General features: G+C 40.3%; 2 protein-coding genes across 2 annotated transcripts; both read right to left on the bottom strand.

Moving 5' to 3' along the window:
* Window positions 1-3514: 3514 nt before the first annotated feature.
* Window positions 3515-5070, bottom strand: LOC136232893 (tropinone reductase homolog At2g29170-like). Its single transcript, XM_066022362.1, has 5 exons — window positions 4913-5070; window positions 4510-4717; window positions 4216-4435; window positions 4029-4135; window positions 3515-3881 (listed from the first exon to the last, which is right to left on the bottom strand). The coding sequence occupies exons 1-5, from the start codon at window positions 5002-5004 to the stop codon at window positions 3645-3647; spliced, it is 864 nt and encodes a 287-aa protein (XP_065878434.1). The 5' UTR covers window positions 5005-5070; the 3' UTR covers window positions 3515-3644.
* Window positions 5071-19039: 13969 nt separating this feature from the next.
* On the bottom strand, window positions 19040-20419 carry LOC136232894 (tropinone reductase homolog At5g06060-like). Its single transcript, XM_066022363.1, has 5 exons — window positions 20268-20419; window positions 19982-20189; window positions 19687-19903; window positions 19503-19609; window positions 19040-19404 (listed from the first exon to the last, which is right to left on the bottom strand). Exons 1-5 carry the CDS (start codon window positions 20330-20332, stop codon window positions 19216-19218), a joined length of 786 nt encoding a protein of 261 aa, XP_065878435.1. The 5' UTR covers window positions 20333-20419; the 3' UTR covers window positions 19040-19215.
* Window positions 20420-25583: the final 5164 nt, after the last annotated feature.

The following is a 25583-nucleotide window of genomic DNA, read 5'->3' as shown; positions in this document are numbered from 1 at the left end:
TATTAATGTGACACAAATACATTTTATAAGAACCAATGCCTATGAACTAGGGCACACCAACAACTTCCAAGTGCTATTTCCTGACTCAACGTTAGATACAACTTTAGTTGTTGATCAACTAAAGTTGCCTCTGACCATACCCAATATCAATGTCCTAAGAATCAAGTGAAAAACTATAACTCATAATGGTAACAAGTCAGCCTAAATACTTAAAATTTTAAATAGTTCCTTTAACCCGTACTTAGGAACTTTTTCTCATATCACAATGGACCAACATAGATTTCAAGCCGAAAGGAACTCTTCTTGCTGGCTCGATTAATTGGTCTCGTATTCGGGATCTCAACGAGGCTACTAAGGTTAAAATTGCATTTGGCGATTATTTTCTTCTTTTCTTCCTACGATGGCTAATCTTTCTAAAAGGTGTAGTGCTCAAATGAACCTTTCCCGTTATGCAATTCGGTTGGGGAGGATGAGGGTCCTGTGTTTTTCGATTGTCCGGTGGCCAAAGGAGTCTGGTTTCTAAATTTGGGGCCAATCGTGTGGATATGATTGGTGATTTCATGGTCTGGCTTAATAATTTTTTGTATATGGTTTCGGCGCATGTGCTTACTGAAATAGCTAAGGTTATTTGGACTTTATGGAAGAATAGGAACTGTATTGCGTGGGATAAGAAAAAGATTCAGCTTGCCGAGCTCGTTCAGCTTGCTAGACGAGATTTGGTGGACTAGCAGTTCACGTAGTCGCTTCGTATTTTCAGCTCGAGCTCCATGATTTCAGGTCCTTCACGTTGGCAGTGTCTACAGTTAATCATTTTTATATAATGTCGATGTAGGGATTTTTAAGGAGGTGGAGTATTGTTCGATAGGTTTTCTGCTACATGACTATAAGGGTTCGTGTGGTTTTTCTTATCATGCTACTGTGGATGGGTGTTTTTAGCCTATTTGGCCGAAGCTATTGTCGTTCGGAAAGTTCTATCGTGGATTAAGTCTACAAACAATAACAATGTCATTATTTTTTCAGATTCTCACTCTATGGTGCAAGCAATTAGTAAGCCTTCACTTCACCTATCATACCCGGCTGATGTTGTCACAGATTGTGTTTCTATTATTAGATAGCTAGATAATGTTTCAATTTCTTTTGTTAAACTTTCAGCAAACTCTGCTACTCATTATTTAGCTTGGACGATTAGTTCCATGTCTGCTTGTGGAGAGTGGGCCTGTCTGCCTCATTTTCTTAGCGATGTTATTCTTTTTTATTTGAGTTAATAAAGTGTTAGTTTCTTTAAAAAAGTTCACTGACTTTATTAAAACAAAATAAAATTCAGTAACCTGTTCGAAATTAACTTCAAACTTCATTAACTATAGAAACAATTAACCTATGTCTTTGGTGAAGGCACTTGAAATTAACATTATTTACCCTTAATTTTATGCAATATTTGGGTGTTCTATTAAGTTTCAGGATATTTTCATTGCTAGAAGTGAGACTTCATCTACATAAGTAGAAGGAACAATGGAAAAAATGCTAAAAAATCCAAGAGTGATGAAAAAGGTACAAGCAGATTTAAGATAAGTTTTCAGAGAAAAAAGATATGTTCATGAAGCAAAACTTGGAGAAGTAAATTACTTGAAATTGGTAATCAAAGAAGCTCTCTTCCTGTCTTACTTTCAAGAGAATCACAAGATGAATAGGAGATCTATGGATTTCATATTCCAAAATACAGTAAAGTACTTGTTAATGCTTGAGCTATAAGAAAAGATCCAAAAATATTGGAATGAGGCTGAGAATTTCGATCCTGAAAGGTTATGTGATGGTGCATTAATTGATTACTGAAAAGGTAATTTTAAGTTAATCCTATTTGTTTTGAAAGGAGGTATGTCCTGAAATCATATATAATAAAGTTAAGGCGACCATTTCAGATAGAAAAAATGACTTGAATTGTACTAGAACATTCACATTGGAAATGATTGATTTTTAGGTATGAGATGACAATGAGATAACAAGAAAAAATAAAAATTATATTTATTATTTACTTAATTTAACTTTTTAAAACTATGACGTGATATCATAAAAAAATATATATTTTTATTATTTTTTAGATGCCACTTGACATACATGTGATTGCCACATGATTGTAATATTATACATCACAAAATTCTTTCCAGCGTGATTATTACGTCACTGACTTTTTCTGTCTAAATGGGTGTGAAATGACCAGTTTGAAATAAGATTGAATGACTTTTTTTTTTTTTTTTATCTAATCCCAAACTTGACTGATATTGGTGCAATTTACCACTCCAAGTCGTGGTCATTATTCTTAGGGGTGTTTCCACAATCTCCGCTTAAGTTTAGTAAAGAATGTGGGTTGGTTTCTGAATTCACAAAGGGAGGATTAAGATTACCTCGATCAGAGTTCTGGAGCAATTTTTCCTCCATGACATTGGAAGATTTATTAAGCTAAGAATTTTGGGCGGTGCTTTCATTGAGTAAGCTCCACTGTCACATTATAAAAATATCCGACAATGTTGAATTACGAGGTGTTGGATCTCTGTTGAGGTGGGCTTCTCTAACATTAAAGTTAGAATACTAATAACGAAAAGAGAATTGCCTCTATAATTTTATCCCTTACTGTTATAAAATGACCATCTCGCCTTAATAAGGGGGTTAAAGCTTTCGGCCGAAATGAGTCTCAAAAGTCTTATGGGCTTGTTAGTGGTCCTTGTCAAAATCAATCAGGGTATGCTAATGCTCTGCTCTAGTAATATATTCCTGTTCCTCCATGTGTCTAACTTTAATACACAATATTTTCAATTCCACTAAAATACCTTTGATAGATTAATACAGTACTTCTCATTTAAATCCTAGGATGGAGATTTTCGATTTTCCCTTTTTTTTCATATTTTCTTTTTCAGTTTTCTCCGTTCTATTTCCCCCAAAAATTTTTTTTTCTATTATTTTTTATTTTTTATACTCTAATTTTCCTAATTTTTATATTTTTATTGTGTTTCCTTTTATTTTTTCATTTTTCCCTCTTTTGATTTTTATGACTTATATATTTCCACAGCTTATTATTAAAGATTACAACATAACTAAGCCCGCCTTAATTTCTCCAAATGAATTGTGTGAGTAAGATAGTGGTCTAATGGATTGGCTGTAGATGATGCTGTCTTAGTCGAGAATGGAGAAAGAGGTGGGGAAAACGTGTTGAAGATTTTGCAGGTTAGATCTCCGTGGAAGGAGGAGAAGCCATTTTGGGTGAACCCACAAAAATCGTGCATTTGAAAGAGAAAGAGAAAGAAGAAAATGAAAGATTGAGGTATTTTGAGAAAGTCACAAAAATAAAGTCTAGATCCCATTTTTTTTTATTGGCTCCATTTTATCGGTTAGACACCCTTTAATTTTTTTTCATTCCCTCATTTGAAGTCCACTAGAACGATGCAGAACTCAAAATCTCTAATATAGACAAGCTAAGGCCCTTACTAGTGTTGTAGGAATTTATAATGGTTTAGTTGTAAATTTATCCCAATAAGTTGTACTAGTATTTTATTATTTAAGAATTGTAAGGAGCTTTTTCATGTATTCTGTATTTATTTTAATAAAATTGTATCCTCCTTCCTCAGCAGAAAAAGAAAACAAGAAAAAGTATTTTACACAGTGTCTTGAGGTGTTTCAAAGTTGGGTTGTAGTGATTCTATTGTTGGGAATGGGAAGTAGAATGCATTAACTGCCGTCCCTCCATCAACACAAATAGTCTGTCCTGTTATATATGATGCTTCAGGCAGACACAAGAATGCCACCATTGAAGACACTTCCTCTGCCTCTCCTACCCGTCCCATTGGAGTCCGCGAGGTTATCGCCTTCAATAATGGTTCATGATCTAAATCCTACAATCAATATGGAAAAACTAAGATCAATTGCTTTAAACAAGTCTTTTTCTAACTTTGATAGATGTCACTAAATTGAACAAAAAACTTGGCTAGAAATAGCACAAACCAAACATAAACTGCATAAGCATTAGGAAAGGATATTACAAGTTGAGTAAGAGGAGTTCTGATGAACCAAGGAGCAACAGAATTAGCCCTTATATTGTGTTTTGCCCATTCACATGCCAAATTCTTAGTAAACTGGTTCATGGCAGCTGCATTCATACATGTTTACAACTCATTAAGAATCTACAATTATCAGTAGGAAGAAGGGGCAATTTGTTTATAAAATTACCTTTGGTAGCTCCATATATGGATCCTACATTTACTGATAGAATTCCACTAAGTGAAGATATGAAAACTATGCTCCCTTGTCCAGAAGCTTTAAGAATAGGTTGTGAAAGTTGGCACAAGTTGTATGCTGACTCAAAATTCACGCCCATTAGATATGAGAAATCCTCAGCTGTGTAATTCACTGTAGGTTTTCCCCCTATGTTTGTTCCCACATTGTTTATCTGAACCCACAATTGATGAGTTTCAGTGAATTAGAATTTAGAAATAAAACAAAATGGAAGTGAGACTCACTCACAAGAATGTTGAGCTTCCCATTGAACAAAGAGGAGACAGTGTTGATTAGGTCTTCTCTGTTAGATCTAGAAGATACATCACATGTTGAACCTGTCACTTTAAAACCCTTACTTTCCCATTCATGTAAGCACTCATTGAGCAGTTTTTCATTGCGAGAGCATGTGTGCACTTTTGCCCCTAGTCCTGCCAATTCCTCCACAATTGCATGCCTGAATGAATTCCCCCAAATTCGTCAAACTTTCTTTCTTATATAAACAAAACTGAAAACACATATTTCCGATTAACCAATTTCGAAATCGCCATCAATAAATTAAGTCAATTCAAATAAGAGAAAATCCAACAATTTATTGTTAAAAGTAGAAGACTGAGAAGAAACGAAAATAAAGAAGGAAAAAGTAAAGTACCCAATTCCTTTGGTTCCACCAGTAACAAGAGCTGTCATCCCTTGAAGAGACCATCGGCATCGGCTTCTGCTTCTGCTGCTATCTAACTCCATAAGGAAAGACAAGAGAAAAAAGCCCTTTGCTGAGCAGAGTAAATGAAGTGAAATAATAGCATCAACAACTAAACTCAATTGGTCATACAAGTCGTTGTGCGTGATGACCGGCTACTGGTTCTATCGGTTACCACTTCAATGTTGGCATCATCATCCAGGGACAGCCAGATATAGGGTAGTATTACACCTAGGATGGCAACGGGTAGGGTACCCGCGGGTAGTGTCAATCCCAAACCCTTACCCGTTTATTTTTTAATTACCCGTACCCTTCCCATTACCCTAACGGGTATATGTTTTGCATCCCATACCCGTCCCATTTAATTCACGGGTACCCACGAGTACCCTTATCCGTTAAAAATCAATAAATAAAACAAAAAATTTACAAATTTAACAAATATAAATTTAATAAATCATCCATCTAGAAATTGAACAAATTAAACCTTAATCAATAAAAATAAAATAGCTTAGTGGTCTCACTTAATGGTCGAAAAATAAAAAGTTGGTGTTCAAATCTCACATCTAAAACGCAATAATATTTTTTAATATATAAAAAAATTATGACGGGTAACGGGTACCCTAGGGGGTCTTCCCATACCCGTCCCATTACCCTAATGGGTAATGATTTTGATCCCGTACCCGTTCCATACCCTTTTATACAGGGTACGAATAGTCCCATTAGGGTCGGGTAGTGCCGGGTACCCACGGGTAGGGTACCCGTTGCCATCCCTAATTACACCTGCACATATAATCATATAATAATGGGTAAACGAAAAATTTAACCCTAATGTATATATATATATATATATTTTTGGAAATGTGGATTTAATCTAAATGTACGAATAACGTAAATTTAGCTCTATAACTATTAATGCTATTTTCATTTCTATTTTTTACATTGCGTTCATTCCCTTCCTTTGTTTACTGTTTGTTATGGTCATGTTTAACTAATAGTTGTTAGCCGTTAACTAATTATATTAACTGTTAGTTGATTTCCTTTTTTATTAGCTGAATTGACTATCTGATTATATAAGCTTGTTTGATAAAACTAAATTGTAAAATCTTTATTTGGAGTTAAAGAATAATACTTAGAGGTAAAAATGTATTTAGAAAAAGATGGTGCAATAAGCTAAATGAAAAACTCATAAAACCAACATTTTCAAAATTAACTTTTTAGACCCAATGAGTTTTTTTAAACATTTCTTCACCAAACACTACCACTAGAGATTTGATTAGTTAAAACCTCCACAGTGGCTTAAATCTCTAATTTTACACTAAAAAACTCATTATCAAACATGGCTAATCTGTGCCATGTAGACCTGACAATTTAATGTTTGAGTCGTGTCATTTTCGAGTTCGTGTTGAAAAGAGTAAACACAAACCCAATCTAAAAAAATCAAACATGGGTTGGAAATTAGAAATTGTATTTCTATTTCAAAAGAAATACAAAATAAAAGTCACTTTTAAGCTTGTAAAATAAAAGTTAGAGTTTATATTCCTTTATACCATCATAAAAGAGATGTTTGGAAATTAGAAATTGTATTTCTATCTCAAAAGAAAACTTACAACACTATTTGTTATATATACGTGATAACCCGCGAAGCCCAAAACGGGTTATATTCTTTTCACAAGCCCAGCCCATATTAAAGCCCCATGGGCTAAGATTGGACGGGACCCGAATGAAGGAAGCGGGCACATCGAGTAAACCGCCCCGAATTCCTAAACGGAGCGTCAAGACTCCCACTCAGAACCACGTTCGTTGCCATGAAAGCCACGAAAGGGACATGGCCTAAAAAGGGGTAACCGCCCTCAGAACGTGGCCCACTAAGGAGTAACCGCCCTCGGCGGTTACCCAAAAAACACCTATAAAAGGCCTTAAGAATAAGGGGGGAGGTACGCTCACAATTTTTCCCGCAATACTATTGTCAAATTACCAACCTTCTTACAAAAACTGACTTGATCGTCGGAGAGTTTTTCCGGAGATCCTGTCTCCGGTTCTGTTTTGCAGGTAACTCTGGCAGAGAATATCAAATCGGATCCGGCAAATTATCATTGGTGCGGTGAACGTGGACCTTTTTTTACCAATATTTGGTTAAAGGTACGCGAAGAACATGTCAGAACCATCACGAACGACCGGCGTTACTACTAGATCAACCAGTGTGAACTCTAGGGGACCACGGATTGTGAATTCGCAACCTGCAAGTACACAGCCTGTGGTGCCTAGCTCATCGGGTCCTTCGGGACAATTGAGTCCCTTATTGGAAGTCCAAGTGCAAACTGAGATGGAAATGTCCAATAGTGATTTCGTGCAGATGGCAGGACAAGTCTTGGCTTCGAACATGAGCCAGGCGGCTGGAGATCGAATGATTAATTTACTAACTGCCCTCGCCGAACACAATAACGCCGTGGCGGCTGCTCCTTAAGAACCTGTGGTTATCTCAACACAATCACCGACTATCCCTGTCATATCGGCCCTCCCGCAGCCATCTCAGGCGCCAAATCAAGTGGGCCAGAGTAGTCGCACAAACCCACACAGCCACCCGAGCAACTACTCGCACCCAGATCTCATTACGACGATACATCCGACCTGGCAGCCATCCCAACCGTTGCCAGGAGTGCAAGGCACTCTTCCGCTACAGCAAGTGGAACCTTTTCCTCACAGACATTCGGAGTTGATGACTCCTGGGCGAGAGCACACATGGAACTTTGATCCTATAACGGGACAGCGGTTAGTCCCCCAACAGGCACACGTCTCAACACCGATGGGCGGATGGATGCCACCCAGAATTCACCAGCAGCGGATGGAAGAAGTCCGGCGAATACCCGATATTGACTTAGAAGATCAATTACGAAGCATGATGGAGCGAATGGGGTACTCGCCTAGGCCGAGAGCAGAGGTCCAGAGCGATTCACCTTTTGCCCCTTCGTTGCGGGAATTCATTCCAGATCATAGAATCAAAGCGCCCGCGATACCTAAATACTATGGGGATCCAAATTCTGATCCTGAGGCTCATGTCAGGAACTACAGAGAACTAATGGATGTTGCAGGAGCGAGTGAAAGCATCATTTGCAGGTTATTCTCGACAACTTTGGGCGGAGCCGCATCTGATTGGTTTCGATCTTTACCCGCAGAATCTATTCACAATTGGCATCAATATAGTCGGGATTTATGTGCGAAATTTGTGGGCTGTAAAGCAGCGGATGTGACGGATAGGCAGCTGAAGGAGATCAAACAGAGGAACTATAATTCCCTAAGGGAATTTGTTGTCGCATTCAACGATATTCTGGTGCGATTGCAAAACCCGGATATCGTGAGCATCCGCAACATCATGGCAGATGGAACCACAGATTGGAGTATGCGGGAGGAAATCATCCACAACAAGCCGCGCACAGTGGCCGAACTCATGAAAATAGCAAAGGAATTCATGGAAGTGGATGATGTCAACAGGGAACATAGGGCTCAAACCCGGCGAGAAAGAGATGCCGCTAGATCCACTTCGGACAATCGGCGCCAGACCCAGTCCAAAAGTAATTTTGTTCGAAGAGGCGATCGCCCCTTTCAAAGTGGCGGATATCAGACACCATTAAACACGACTCGCCAGGAGGTGTTACTTTGGATCGAAAAGAGCCCCCTGAAGAATGATGTGCGGTTCCCCGAGGTAAAAGGTTGAACCAGTTTGGGGCGACATCCTAACAAATATTGCAGGTTCCACAGACTGAACGGCCACGACACGAACGATTGCTATGAATTGAAGAAGGAGATTGAAAGGCTGATCGAAAGGGGCAAGCTGAATCAATTTGTACGAAAGAAGACTAGTGACGAGAAAGCAACGTTACCACATCAAGAAGAGGCAAGACCCGAAAAGAAGCAGAAAAAAGGAGTGATAAACGTGATAGCCGGAGGGATCTATGAGCCTCCAACAAAAAGAGCTCGCCGTGAACAGCGAAAAAAGCAACACTCATAGGGGGATGCCCTCAATTACTCATTCACGCGAATCACGGAGCCGCATGCGGATGCTTTGGTGATTACAATGGCTGTAGAAGGATGGGACGTCAAGCGGGTCCTTATTGATACTGGCAGTTCTTGTAATGTTATTACTCGGACTGCATTCAACAAGTTGGGAATTAATGACGAGCGAGTGGAACATACATTCATGGATGTAACAGGTTTTGGGGGTCAATCCTCTCAAACAAATGGACAGGTGGTGTTGGAGGCAGAAATGGGCGATAAAAAGCTAAAATGGCGAGGTGATTTAGAATTCGCAATTGTTGATCTCCCATTGGCCTACAACATAATTCTGGGACGCCCATTCCTGTCAGAAACGGAGTCGCTCATCTCAATGAAGCATTTAACATTACATTTACCAACACACCAAGGGCGAGTCATAATTGAAGGTGATCAACTTGTATCTCAACAGGCCTATACATTGTCACTTGAACCAAAGCCAGACGAGGAAGATAGGGTAGAGGAGAAGTTGTCAGCGGAAGCATTGGGAGAAACGGAACTATTCGCCATCTCAAGCGACAAAAATGTGCGAATAGCGACGGGCCTCCCCGAAGAAACGAAGAAAGCCATTGCCGAGGTGCTGGTCCAGTGTGAGTCGGCATTTGCCGCCCCAAATGAAATACTGAAAGGAATAAGTCCAGACGTAGCAACCCATCGTTTGAATGTAGACAAAGGTGCAACCCCAGTGCGACAGAAAAAGAGAGGACATGCTCCTGAGCGGCAAAGGGCGATTGAAAAAGCAGTGGCGGATTTGCTAAAGTCAGATGCAATTCGAGAAGTCACCTATCCGGAGTGGTTAGCCAATGTGGTGCTAGTCAAAAAGCCAAATGGAACGTACAGAATGTGCGTCGACTTCAAAGATCTGAACAAGGCATGTCCGAAGGATATGTATCCGCTTCCTAACATTGATATATTGGTAGATGGAACTGCAGGATATGAAGCTTTATCATTCACCGACGTGAAATCCAGTTACCATCAGATACCCATGGAGAAGGCGGATGAAATCAAAACATCGTTCATAACTCACCAGGCGACTTATTGCTTCAAGGTGATGCCCTTTGGATTGAAAAATGCGGGAGCAACATACCAGAGGATGATGAACAAGATATTTTCAGACAAATCCGGCGAGAACTTCTCGATCTACGTTGATGACATGATCATCAAAAGCAAGAAAATGCAAGACCACCCGCAGGATATCAAAGAAATCCTGGAAGTGCTAATCAAATATGGCCTCAAATTGAACCCAGAGAAATGCACATTCGGAGCAAGAGCGGGAAAGTTCCTGGGTTTCATTGTTAGCGGCAAGGGAGTTGAGGCGAATCCCGAGAAGGTTAAAGCAGTAATGGAGATGAAAACACCGAGGAGCATAAGAGAAGTACAGAGACTAAATGGGCGGTTGGTGGCATTAGGGCGATTCATATCATGCTCAGCTAGGAGATGTCTACCTTTCTACAATGCCATCAAAAAATCCAAGTCCTTTGAATGGACGCCGGATTGTCAAGAAGCATTCGAGGGGATAAAGCGATTACTGTGTTATCCGCCCTTAATGAGTAGGCCGGAGGATGGAGAAGATTTATTTCTCTACGTATCCGTCACCAATATGGCGATATGCACTGTGATGGTGTGAGAAGAAGAAGGGCAACAATATCCAGTGTACTACGTGAGCAAAGTCCTGAAGGATGCAGAACTCCGGTATTCGAAGTTGGACAAAATGGCCCTCGCAGTGATAACCACGGCGGCTAGATTGAACCATACTTTCAGGCGCATAATATCATTGTGAGAACTGGCATCCCAATGCGAAAGGTATTACAGAAACCTGACGCATTCGGCCGGTTGATGGAATGGTCAATTCGCCTGGGAGAATTCGATATTCGCTATGAAGGGAGACCAGCGCTAAAGAGCCAAGTACTCGCCGATTTCGTGAACGAATTCACCTGGGAGTCGTCATCAAGGGCCCGGAGGTTATTCGCCTGTGCTATGCAGCAAAATTAACTTTCAAAACTACCAATAATGCCGCAGAGTATGAAGCAATGATATGCGGATTGAAGTTGCTCAATGAACTCACCCCAGAAAGAGTGGTAATCTACAGCGATTCCAAACTCATGATAAACCAGATCACAAAAAATTATCTGGTGAAACAGGAGGAGCTCGTAAAATACCATCAGGTAGTCGGCCGATTGACACAAGAGTTAACGCACAAGGGAGTCGTTTGGGAGATGGTGCATGTTCCACGAGGCCAAAATGCAAAAGCTGACGAATTGGCAAAAGCAGCGGCAAGTAGAGAACCATGGAGTCAAAAAGCATGCAGCTTGGAAATAAAATCGGCACCAGCATTCGAGGTTGATCAGATTATGATCATCGAGGAACTGGAAGACGATGAAGATTGGCGGATGCCAATCCGTCAATATCTGGAGCATGGAGATTTGCCGGTTGATAAGAGCTTAGCCAGAAAAATAATTGGGCAGTCGGCACGATACTCAATGCGGGATGGAACTTTGTATCGGAAATCGTACACATGTCCATGGTTGAAATGCGTTAGTCGCAATGAAGGAGACTATATGCTGCGAGAACTACACGAAGGAATTTGTGGCGCGCACGAAGCTTCGGCGGCATTGGCAAGAAAGGTCAAACTGATGGGATACTACTGGCCCAAGGTGGTGGAAGATTCCCAGAAGATGGTTGCGGAATGTCACAACTGTCAAATCCATGCGAATGAGAAGCATGTTCCCGGAGCTGAACAAATCACTATAATGACGGCGTGGCCATTCGCAACATGGGGAATTGATATAGTGGGTCCATTCCCAGAAACAACAAAGAAAAGGAAGTATTTGATAGTCGCAGTGGACCACTTCAGCAAATGGGTAGAAGCGGAGGCAGTAACCGCACAAACACCTGAGCGAATGATCGAGTTCTTACGAGAGAACATTATCATGCGATTTGGGATCCCGCAGAAGCTTATAACCGACAATGGCACCCAGTTCAACTGTGCCAAGTTCAAAACATACTGCGAAAGCATGGGAATCAAGAATCATTTTTCTTCTGTAAACCATCCCCAATCAAATGGTATGACGGAGGTTACCAACAGGGCCATGGTTCAAGGCATCAAGAAGCGGCTAGGTGACAAAAAAACAGGTTGGGCGGATGAGATACCCCATATGTTGTGGGCATACAGAACCTCTGTAAAGGCAGCAACAGGCGAAACACCTTTCTCGCTAGTTTATGGAGCCGAAGCAGTCCTACCTGTTGAAATCAAGTCGCCCACAGATCGGACAATTTATTATTGCGACACACAAAATCCTATCAACATCAGAGATGCTTTGGATTCTGTGGAGGAACGAAGAGAAAAAGCTTACATGCGAATGGCAATGTACCGCAATAGAATCAAGAAATACCATGACAGAAGAGTGCGAAAAGTAATGATCAACGAAAACGACTTGGTCTTGAAAAAAGCAGATAAAATACAGTCTAGAGATGGCAAAGGCAAGCTAGGCGTCAACTGGATCGGGCCATACAAAGTATCCAAGAAGATGGGATCGGCCACTTTCGAAATAGAAAAAATGAGTGGAAAGAAGCTCCCGCGCACCTGGAATCTCGAGAATCTACGCCTATATAGAAAGGCCGAGTAGTTCGAGGAAATGACGAGTACTCTTTTTCCTTTTATGAGTTTTTCCCACTGGGTTTTCTGATAAAAGGTTTTAATGAGGCTTCGATCCCGCACAATTGGTGTACATATGTAATAAACTTTTTCTCGTCATCAATAAAAGTTATTACATTCACTCAGTATGTTACAACAAAATGCGGATTCTTTACAAAAACACATAAAAATGTGTTGCCTCTTAAAGAAAGGCGGATGCATGATTACGCATCACTCGCAAAAAACCTTAGGGTTAAAATCAAAAACACATAAATGTGTTGCCTCTTAAAGAAAGGCGGATGCATGATTACACATCACTCGCAAAAAACCTTAGGGTTAAAATCAAAAACACATAAATGTGTTGCCTGTTAAAGAAAGGCGGATGCTTGATTACGTATCACTCGCAAAAAACCTTAGGGTTAAAATCAAAAACACATAAATGTGTTGCCTGTTAAAGAAAGGCGGATGCATGATTACGCATCACTCGCAAAACCTTATGATCAAAACTTATGATTATTTTCGAAAGAAGAATTATAAGTTAAGGCATAAAATTAAGCGAATAAACGAGTACTCAAAATTGCAAAAAGGGTCTGGCCACCCTAGCTATGAAGAAACACAAATATGGAGTCGGCAAAAGGACAAAGGGCACATATAAAAGGGCAAAAAAGTGACAATCACACACATATGAAAAGCAACAACCGAAAGAAAATATATATATCAGAGCGGTTTGTTACATGGTTTTTACATACAAAAGTCCAAATATAAGTTAAGCTATGCTACAGCTTCCTCTCCTTCGCCCCTAATGCCCTCCTGGACTGCGGCGACTCCCTCATCTCCTCCGGTAGGAGGATCTACTTCAAGCGAATCCTCAACCCTTGAATCGGTAACCGCTTCAGTAACCTCTTCGGTGAGAGGTACCTCTTGCACAGGTTGAGAAACGGCTTGGGGTGCCTCTCCTTCTGCGGGCTGAATAGGGATCTCGCAGCTAATCGGAGGATCCTGAAGACTCTTCCAATCTAAGAAGAGTACCTCATCCATATCAGCATCCTCGGCTTCCAGCTTATCCCACTCCCCAGTTAAATCCTTTTCAGGGATGGGAACTTTGGGGCGGTTAAGTACTAGACCCTAATGCCCGTGCTCATAAGCCGCATGAATCCGCTCCCCATACCAGTAGATGCGGGCGCCATCTTCAGCCAAAATCTCCTCAACCCTCTTCTGTTGGGCCTCCTTGAAAGCAGCTAGGTCGTCGAGGGCTTTTTGCAGTTCATCGGACTTGGCCTGAAGGGATTTAAGGGCCTCCTCCTTCTCGCCCACGGCCTTCTGACAGGTGCCCTCTAGGACCTTCACCTTCCCTTGGACATCATCATAAAGCGACTTCTGAGTCGCCAATTCCGTACCAAGACTTTCCAACTCCTTGGCTCGCTTTGCATCCCTTCGGAGAATGCCCTCAGCGAAATTGATAATCTGCATATAACACGTCTCACAAATAAAAATGGGCGAATAGAAATATGCGGTTACAATGAACACAAGATATTTGAAAGCGAAAGGACAAAGCAATAATATACCTCTATAGAACGCTTCTCGATCCCTTCCACAGCAGTAGGGAGCGGTACTTGCTCACGCACACGGGAGGCAGAGGGAAGTCGCCCGAGGACATTGCATATGGAAGATACAATATCCTTGCAAGAGAAGTTCACGGCCAGGCCGAAAGTCCTAGTCCACCATCCGCTAATATCGGGGATTGGCTGCAAAAGCATAAAGAAAAATATCAAGAGAACGGCAGATAGCTCATGAGGAAAAAGTAGCAATACGAGAGGGAGTAGATCAAGATACCTCGTGAATGGGGGTACTGCTCTTTCCTTTAGACGAGGCGGATACAGGTGCGCCGCCAACAGTAAGGGACACAGAAGCGTTCTTCTTTTTAGAACGAGAAGACTCTGTATCCGCACTTATCTTCCGCTTCCTGGTTAAAGGAAGATCCTCGGAGGCAGAAGCGGGACCTTGTGAAGCGGAAGCCCTAACCGGGGAAGCCGCCCCAATAGAAGGAATCGTCCCTCCAGAAGGATCCGCCCCTACAACGGAAGCGGTTTCCGTCATCCGCTTCTTTCTTCTCGCCAGGGCTTTAGCCTCCCGATCTGCAGCAATTTGAGATAAAGGATCACCCCTGCAAAGGGTTAAAAGAAACCATCAACTTGGAAATAAAAAGTACCTTACACAAAAACGCGATAAGGAATATAGACAACGCGATCCCCCTCGCGGTATGCAATCGCTACTCGGCTCCTTAGTATATGAAAGGCATGATTGTATGTCCATACAAAAGGAGGAGTGCTCTTCAGGAACTTGATAACGACGGATTCTTCCTTGCTGGGATACCCGAAGTTCAAACTCTTTACGTTGGGTCGGCTCCAGCAACGAAGGAAGTTCAGGTTTTCCTCATTAAACTTGATAAAAAAGTAAGATCGATCCCACTCGCGGATCTTGTTCAGCTTCTCGTCAAAACCATAGTATCCGCTCTGGCGGATGAAAGTGAAATACCCCGCCGAGCTTTTGAAATGGTGGAGCTTGGAGAAGATTTTGGGCGAAAAGGGAACCTCCAAACAATCCGCCAAGAATTTGTCCAGAGTCAAATCGGCCCAGCCGTTAGGATGCAATTGCCCGGGCGCGATTCCGTAACCGCCTAGGACGGAAGCAATCTCATCCGCCAGCGGATAAGTGAAGCCGCAGATAATCTGGGCCACGAAAATAGTGAAGTACCCCTTTGGGTAATCGCCCGGTCCCCTATCCTCCCCAGGAATGATAGTCTCGAGACCTCGGAGCCAGGGATAATGCTCCCGCAAATCATCGATTGTCTCTTGACAAACCAGACTTCCCGACCTGTCCTTCTTTGGTAACAAACGAGGGGTTGGGACAGGTGGCGGAATCAACTTTTTGGGGTCAAAACCTAAACCCTCGTCGGTTGTATTCGCCAGATGAAGGAAGTCGGTGGGATGAAAATTACACCCAGGAGAGCTGGTTGAAGCTTCCTCAACCATCTCTTCGACCTCGTTAGAGACCTCGCGGACATAATCGTCGTCAAACGGCGCGAAGTCGAGGTCTGACATGATCGATAAAAGGAAAACAGAAGCAAAAAGCCGAACAAGGAACAAATGTGAAAAGAAAAACTTACATGAAAAAGACAACACAGTGAAGTGACGGGATTAAGAGGTCAACGCCGGAAAAGAAGTAATGGAATTAAAAGGTTGACGCCGGAGAAAACGAAAGAGGGGAAATGCACAAATTCAAAACTTTGAAATAATCGGACAAAGACGAAGCGTCCCCTATAAAAAGACCCTAAAAGGGCTCTTGCTAGACCAAGGGGGAGGCATGTGATAATCCGTGAAGCCCAAAACGGGTTATATTCATTTCGCAAGCCCAGCCCATATTAAAGCCCCATGGGCTAAGATTGGACGGGACCCGAATGAAGGAAGCGGGCACAGCGAGTAAACCGCCCCGAATTCCTAAACGGAGCGTCAAGACTCCCACTCAGAACCACGTTCGTTGCCATGAAAGCCACGAAAGGGACATGGCCTAAAAAGGGGTAACCGCCCTCAGAACGTGGCCCACTAAGGAGTAACCGCCCTCGGCGGTTACCCAAAAAACACCTATAAAAGGTCTTAAGAATAAGGGGGGAGGTAGGCTCACAATTTTCCCCGCAATACTATTGTCAAATTACCAACCTTCTTACAAAAACTGACTTGATCGTCGGAGAGTTTTCCCGGAGATCCTGTCTCCGGTTCTGTTTTGCAGGTAACTCTGACAGAGAATATCAAATCGGATCCGACAAGTTATCAATACGGAATCAATGTGTGCTCATCAAGAAAAGTAATGATAGCTACCATTGTACTAAAAGATAAACAAACAATTGCAGCATCTTATCCTTAGTGACTCGGACTTTATGGGATGGTTCAATGTCATTCATAACAACTCTGAGCTTGTTTTTCTCCAGTGGTCCATATTAAAAGAAAATGTTCACCACCGACTAACTAGAATTATCTAGACTAAACTATTAGATATTCTAAAATAAATATTTTAGATTTTTTTTGTATGTTTTATGGTTGGTTTTTTAGCAATAAGATTTGTCGCTAATAAAGCTTCTCCACCACCGACATAAATGTGGTTCAAAATGAGTGAACCTACCTATAAATATAGGAGCATGGAGAGATGTGATGTATGTAGTAGAAAAATTGAGTTAAAGTTATATAATTAAATGATGTGAGTGAGTGCATCTTGATGAGAGATGTGAAGAGTTATATATTCTTGTAAAGCATTAGGTTCTCTGGTGATTAAGACTAAAGCCGTAGTCCAGACACGAAGCCGCACTCCTAGTGTCTTAGCGAGATCAATTCATACAAATTCAGACTAGATAATCTCCTATCGGTCTCATATCTGTCTATAATCCTATATCCTGTCGGTCTCAAGACATTAAGCATGCATAAATGAATCAATCAATAACAATCATATAAACCCTAAATCCCTAAACATACATAATCATACAATCAGTCTCATCCCTATCCCAGATTAGATGGTGATTAGTTCATAGACAAACCAATCAGATAGGCAAGGTAAATATGATTAAATGAAAACATCCTCAATCAAATATAATAGTAAAGGATAAATAGGGGAAGAGAAATCTAAAACTCGTTTTATCAGATCCGATTACAAAATATAAAGGTTGGCCTCCACCCGTCAATTGTTCTTCAAAGGAAAGAAAAGCAGAATTGAAAGCTAATAAAAAGCTGGAAAAGCTAAAATAAAAATGTATCTGAAATCTATTCTAAAAACTGAGCTAAAATTAATAATGATCTACATTGTGAATAACTGATGCCAATACAAAAGAGATATCTCCCTATAGAGTTTAGGAGAAAACCCTGGTGAGTCCAAGAGTTGCTCCAATGGTCCCTAGTCTAGTCCGAAAATGCTCGAATGATCCCCCAAGGTCCCTGAAAACACTAATCATGCCATGAGAAGGGTAAAATATCGAAATTAGCTCTAAACTACCAAATTAACACCAAAATTAACCAAAAGCTAAATTAAAACAATCTAAATTACTAATAAAAACACTAAAAATTAGGGAGATATCAATCATGACACAAGACGTTCGACTATAGGTTATGTGTTTAGTCTCGGATCAGAACCTATATCCTGGTGCAGCAAGAGACAACCTACAGTTTCATTATCAAGTACCGAAGCAAAGTACAGAGCAGCAACAACAGCAGCTCAAGAAAGTACTTGGCTGATACAACTTATGAATGATCTTCATCAGCCAGTAGATTACTCGGTACTGTTATATTGTGATAATCGGTCAGCTATTCACTTGACTGAAAATGTAATGTTCCACGCCAGAACCAAACATGTCGAGGTTCATTATCACTTCATAAGAGAGAAGGTCTTACGTGGAGATATCAAGATGCAGTACGTGAAGACTGAAGACCAAGTTGCTGATATATTTACAAAAGGACTTAACGGTGCAAAATTCGAACAGTTAAGAAGGCAACTTGAAATGTTAAGTAAGTACGAGATTAAATGAAGTCGGTGTTGATGGGGAGTATTAAAAGAAAATGTTCACCACCAACTAACTAGAATTATCTAGACTAAACTATTAGATATTCTAAAATAAATATCTTAGGTTTTTTGTATGTTTTATGGTTGGTTTTCTAGCAATAAGATTTGCGGCTAATAAAGTCTCTCCACTCCCAACATAAAGTGTGGTTTAAAATGAGTGAACCCACCTATAAATATAGGAGCATGAAGAGATGTGATGTATGTAGAAAAATTGAGTTAAAGTTATATAATTAAATGATGTGAGTGAGTGCATTTTGATGAGAGTTGTGAAGAGTTATCCTCAATAAATTTTATTTTATTAAAATTAAGTCTTCCAATTATATAACAATCCATTTAGTGAATGAGTTTCATCCGTTCTCAAAAGCTCTATCCACCTAAGTAGCGCTTAGCATTTTTACAACCTTGTAGAGGGTGGAGGGTCAATGGCCCTTTATTATTGCCATGGTCCGAACACTATCATTTTGATTCAATGGTCATTCCAAAAATGGTTGTAACACTATCACTCGTATTCAATCCTATCACTCTATTATTGAAGTCCCCATTTTCTCTCTACCACAATGCATTAATTCATATATATGATGATCCACGTTCCATATTTGCATGTAATCCTATACTCATTTTCCTTGATTCATGTGAGATCAGGATCAACTTTTTTGTTTTATTTATTATTTTATCCTGGACCTGATTGGATGTTTTGTTGTGGTAAGATCTATAATAATTGGTCCAATTGGAAAAAAGAAGAAGATATATGTTAACCTGTGGCCAAGATATTCAATCCTTATCATAAGAAACATGGCTTACTGAAATTCAATTGGCATAACCAATTAAAAATGTATTACTGAAATAAATACAATTATAATTCCTTCCTGCTCCTCACTAAGACATACAGAAATTTTGGATGATGCATTTATTAGAAAGGATTCAATAGGTGAAGATAGGATTTGTGTAGTGAGGAAGGAAGGTCTTTTGTTGTTTAATTCCAGTTGAAAAAGAAGGCATTAACAGTAGAAGCACCATCAACAGCAATAGTTTGGCCATTTATATAAGAGGCTGCTGGTAGACATAAGAATGCAACCAATGCTGATACCTCCTCTGGGTTTCCTGCTCGTCCCATCGGATTTTGAGCTATTACTGCCTCCGAGAACTGGTCGTTCCTAAAGTACTGCAATGCAATCCAAGTAATTAACCTTAAACCCCAAATTATTTTAACAAAAAGCAAGTGTATTAGAAGGTTGGGTTGAGAGGGATGAAGTTTATTACAGATTCAGTAAGTTGAGTTTTGATGAACCAAGGTGCAACACAATTAGTCCTAATATTATCCTTAGCCCACTCACATGCCAGATTCTTTGTCAGCTGAACCATCGCCCCTGCAATGCAATTCAATATTCAAACATCGACAATCCTCTCCTCTCCTCTCCTTTTATCTAGAGCATAAAATTTGTACCTTTTGTGGCAGAGTATATTGATCCCACAGATATGGAGACGAGGCCAGCTGAGGAAGCCATGAAAACAATGTTTCCTGCAGCAGAAGCTTTGAGAAGAGGATGTCCAAGTTGCGACAAGTGAAAAGCAGATTCAAGATTTGTTGACATGAGAAATGAGTAATCTTCAGCTGTGAAGTCCAGAGTTGGCTTGCATATGTTAACCCCTACATTGTTTATCTAATTTCAACGAATAAAATAAGTGAGTTAGCAAAAAAGTTAATAAGTTGAAAGAGAAGAGAAGATTAAGAATCTAACAAGGATATTAAGTTTGCCATTAAACTCAGAAGAAACCGTATCCATGAGTTTGTGTCTTGCAGGTTTAGAGGTTACATCACAGACTGAACCACTGACTTGAAACCCTTTAATATTCCATTCATTTAAACAATTGTTTAGCTCTGTTTCATCTATGGAGCAGGTGTGTATGGTGGCCCCAAACCCAGCTAGTTCTTCAACAATTGCATACCTATATCATATCATGTCAAGGAAGCTCTAAAGAATAATATTATGTAATGTAATAGGAGTAATAAATAAAAGAAAAGACCCGAGTCCTCTAGTGCCGCCAGTAACAAGAGCAGTCTTTCCTTGAAGAGACCATCTTCCATCCATTTTCCTTAAGAGTGTGCTTTTTCCTTGGAAACCAAACAAACATTTATAGACTTACAGTACAAGTATGAGAGTACACAAAAGAATAGAGCAGCAAGGCCTCACATTTTTTACCCAATTGTGATAAACACATTATTATATGTACGAAAAAATATATGACATTCATATAATTAATTAAATAGGAAATTCATACAATTATCTTTCGTACGTTGTTTCATCAATTCCAAGATAGATACACCATATATAAAGTGTGGTATTGAAAATAGATTAATGTTAGTGCGAAAGGGATGTCATGAGATGTGATTGTAATCAATGTTTAAAGGTTTACTTGGATAATTGCTTTCTCTGTTAAACTATACCCACGTAGATTTCTATTCATTAATTATTAAAATTGAACCAATTTTAATTACACAAATTAAACTTACGGTTTGGATAGTTCTTTGTGAAATTTGGTTAAAACTTTTTGAGGTTACTATTTTTCTGATTTAGAGAGGACAAATGGTATGGTATGCACCACGTCAAATACTCAGGCCTGTCTTTTTTTTTTTTTTTTTTTTATCTCTACTCTGTTTTCACCTCTACTCAGTCCAAAAAGTTGAATCCTCCAACAAAATCCGCCAACCCAATTTTACAGCATTGCTATATTAAAATTCCGAGTTCTTTCAGAGAAGCTGCATCTCAAATCCAGATTCCCTGATCATTCTGGAGGCCGTCAATTCTATTACATCTTCGTCGTATTACAGTTGACATATGAAAAAAACTTATGTTGCGATCCCCACATCGAATCCACTAAATTCGGGATTTCTGACACCACAATAACTTCTCCTGTAATAAAACGGCAGACAGTTCATTCGAGAGCTTTCATACAAGTTTGAAGAGGCCACCGTTGGCAACCTGACAGATTCGTCGCTGTACACTCGCAAGACGTGCAAGCAGCCGTTTCTTCCGATAGAATATATTGCCAAATGTTTTGGTATTCTATTGTTGGTCAAACCACGCAGCTTGAAAACGAAACTGGAATCTCCCACCCCTAACATAATCATCCAGAAAATCCAGTAATATGGGAGAGTGATCAGAATTACGCTGCGGGAGGTGATGAATCACCGCATTGGGAAAGGTATGACGCCACGACACATCACAGAGAGCCCTAGCAAACAACCCTAGTGCACGACATTCGACCCCGGAACCATGTAAAGGGCGGACCAACAAACCCGAGGTCAATTAAATGAAGAGAATTGATCCAATTAAAGAACATCGAACACCTGGAGGATACAAGGCGCGACCCCCCAAGTTTCTCATCAGCAGACTTGATACAATTGAAGTCCCCGAATAACCCAAGGTTTCCTAGTAGCTGAAGCCACACATGAAAGATCCTCCATGAATTTTCTTTTAGCACTACCTTGAGGTCGAACATAAATTGTAGACAGCTCAAAAACAACACCATTTTGACGGCCACTCAAGACAGTAATATTGGAGTGAATAAATTGCTCATTCTGAATAGAACCTCAATCAAGGCTCTCGTGGAATCCCAAAACATCCAAATACCTCCACGAAAACTGTTAGACTCAATAATTTCAATAGAAGAGAAACCCATCTTCCTTCGTAGGATGTCTGCCTGTGCACATGATAAGGACATTTTGTTCATATCTTTTAGCGTGATTTACGGTTTATTTTGAGCTAATGATTAAGTTTAATTACAAAAATAAGCGTGTTTTCGAAGAAATAATAAAATAAAAATAAAACTTGTACTTTTGGTAAATTTTCCTACCTTTTGATTAATTTCAGAAAAATAAAACACCAAGTTAATTCGGTGTTCGTAAGTCGTATTTTGCAGGTACGGGATAAAACGGACAAATGAAGCATTGGGATTTAAGCCATGCGGGGCGTGATGCGCCTCCCGTTGAAGGCTCACTATGGGATAAGTGTACCCCGTCGTTATCAAGTAATAATATGGACAAGTCCATGTATCGAATCCACATGATTTATTCCTGCAAGTATCGAACTACTGGGTCTCAGGTGTTATCTAAGCTGTGTGGGTTTTGAGTTTGTTTGGATTAAATGAATCTACTCCTAGTTGAATTACTCTACTCCTAGCTAAGTTATTCTAATTCTAATTAAGTTAAACTACGCCTAATTAAGTTAAACTACTCCTATGTGATCTTTCACTAATGCAATTACCCGAGGAAACATGGTGTGAAACGATAATAATGAAGATAGATTATTAGGTCAATTGATTAAAAACTTAATCTAAGTCACTTGTATTCAAGGCGATTAACCCTACTTACCCTTCTGAAGTCCCTAGTGCGTGATTCCCTTGTAAGACCGAAACTAGGTCTAACGCTCAGCAATTTGGGCTTAATCAACTAAGAGGTCGTCAATCTCCTAGGCTCTGACTAGGTCAGATTCAGCTCACAATATGTGCCAACTAGATTTTTGGGCTTTTGAATGAGTTAAACCAATTAAATAAAGTGTAAGACAAAGATTAAACAAATAAATCATTGAACAAAATAAGAGCTAAAATATTATTAAAGGTGAAGAACATTGTTACGCAGATACAATTAGCCTAGGATTCATAGACTGTATCAAGGGGAAAAAACATAATTAGATTAAAGAGATGAGAAAATCCCTTTCAGGGAACCTGTCTACCCTGCAGCTGACTTTCTAGGACTTAAGGACGGACCTTGAATAATCCTCGGTGCACGGAGCTTCAGAAGTTCTTCAATAGAGGTTGAAGGAGATGGAGGAGGTGGAGAGGATTCTTCAAGGGTGAAAGCTAAGGAAAATTACAAGAATGAAAGATATCTAATTTACAATAAAAAGGTCCTATTTATAGTTGTGTTTGAATCCCGATGCTAATTGGATTTGTTTTCTGTTGCGGGTGGGAGAGTCGGGACGCAATCATGGAGTCGTGGGGTCGGGAATCAATCAAAAGACTGATTCCCGAGGCGCAGCTCGCCGAGCTGGCCTACAAAGGGCAGTTTTTTGCGCTCCGGACATGCCCAATTCGCCGAGCGACTGTCGGAGGGTCCCCGAGATGCGATTTTTGACCGAAATTGATTCCGTTTTAACCTGCACACGCACATAAAATCCAAACAATGTTAGTCCAAAGGCTAAATTGACCCACCAGTCGTTAGATTTGAGTGAAAACTCTGTTTGGTGAGACTTTTGGTGGATCAATTAGCCATAATAAATAATTGAAAGTTAACATATGTGCTATTTTGGCCATATTTGCCCAAAAACAACTAGAAAACGACCTCAAACTACAAAAGGTGAACATGATGCATACAAAGCACAACTATCACACACACATGCATAAAAACGCGAGAATTGCTCGCTTATTGTAGGAAAACTAGACTAAACTAACCTAAAAACCGTACCTAAAGATATGGGTTTTTGACCCCTATCAGGGCGTAAAACACACCATTCCACGTGTGACACGTCAGCACTGTACAATTCCCAATGATCCACGGTAGTCAACCTATGCATTCCCACAAGTCAACAAAAACCACGTGGAGCGTACCCCGTAGCACGCCACGTGTGCAAAGTGTGAAATAGTGAATAAAATCTCAGAGACTCAACCACGCGGGGCGTCCCCAGATTTGTGCGGAGCGTGAAGGAGCAAAGGTTCAACCTTGAGTTCCAGAGACTCAACCACGCAGGGCGTACCCTGATCTACGCGTGGCGTGGTTGAGTCAACTCTTCTACATCCAATCCACGCGTAAGAGAAATCTTCAACGGAATGGGCAATTGCCAGACACGCGGGGCACACTCCCTAGCACGCGGGGCGTGCCATGTGAAACCTGCATCAACATTGTGAAATCCTACAAGTGACTTGTGTATTTACGATTTCACCCCCGAACTTGATGTGTATAAATAAGAGTGATTAGCACTCATTTCATTCATTCAGAATTTATGTAATAAAACTCTACCACCTTGAGAGCTTGTACATTTATTCTATCACTCCATCGAAGTTTCGTTCCATCCTCTTCCACCAAGCTCGAGAGTTCCACGTCCAAGTCCTACGAGACGGCCTTGAGTCCGGTTAGCTAGTTCCAATTGCTGATTCTTCTTCCCTTTCTACTTGCTAATTAGCTTGCACTCTTTCTATGTACTAGGCTTGGTTGTATTCCGCATTTACGCGTTCCATATTTATAATATATGATTTGCAATTTCCGTTTCTCTATACATGTTGATATTTATTGCTTGTTTTGATACTCGTAATTGATTATTGTGTAGGGGGATGCGAATCCCAAAACCTTTTGGGAGCCATATATGAGTTGCCTTACCAGAATTGACAACTCGGAAACCGTAGGAATTGATAAGCCACAGAACTTACAGGCCCTAGTTTCTGATCCCTTGCATTAGACACGCCTTTAGGAGGAACCACGTAGTCTAAGCACTTCAAGAGTCGATCGGTCTACACATAGTCGTCTTAGCAAGAGTAATTTATCATTCATATATGTTCAGAATTATTGTTTCTTATATATTATAACTTATCGTCACCCGTATCACTTCCTTAGAGTTTGAATTATATAAATCTATTTCACCATAGTTTAGGAGTAGTTTGTAGTTGTCACCCAAACCAAACTAAAGTATTCACCGCTTAGATAACGAATAGAACCGAGTAGTTTAATACTTGTAGATATAAATCCCGCGGATTCGATACCCGGTCTTAACCAGATTTATTACTTGATACGACGGGGTACACTTGCCCCTACGTAGCGTCTAGTAGAACTAAAGCACCTAGAAAGATCATAACCGTAACACACACAATAGCAACAATAGTAGTTTACCGACCGTCCTACTAGGCGCCGCACACGCATCAGGACCCGGTACTCTTGGTTCAAGAAGAATCAATATATCAGGCCTGTGTAATTTAACCGAGTGGCAGAGGGACTGTTGAAATAAAAGTCCTCCTGCACCAAAACAGTTCTAAGAAATAATTTTCATCAAAGACAAAAATCGCAATCGCACACAGACTTGCCGAATCCTTCCAAGCACCACCAATATGAAAAGATTCAGCAATAACAGTGTTGTCAACTACCCGTACATAGCTGCCAGGTCCTTATTCGAATCAACATTAGAGACTATTATAGAGTCCTTTGAATCACAGTAGTAGTATATTTCTTAATTTTTTTTCTATCTCATCTAGAATAAAAATGATATCAGCCATCATAGAATCATTGTTACTTAGATTCAATAGCCGTCATTTGAATTCTATTACTCAGATTAATCATATCACTCTATTATTCAA

Source organism: Euphorbia lathyris, chromosome 6 (genome assembly GCF_963576675.1).
Source record: "Euphorbia lathyris chromosome 6, ddEupLath1.1, whole genome shotgun sequence".
NCBI classification, from domain to species: domain Eukaryota; kingdom Viridiplantae; phylum Streptophyta; class Magnoliopsida; order Malpighiales; family Euphorbiaceae; genus Euphorbia; species Euphorbia lathyris.
Note: the sequence above shows the minus strand (reverse complement) of the source record. Positions and strands in the feature narration are given on the sequence as shown.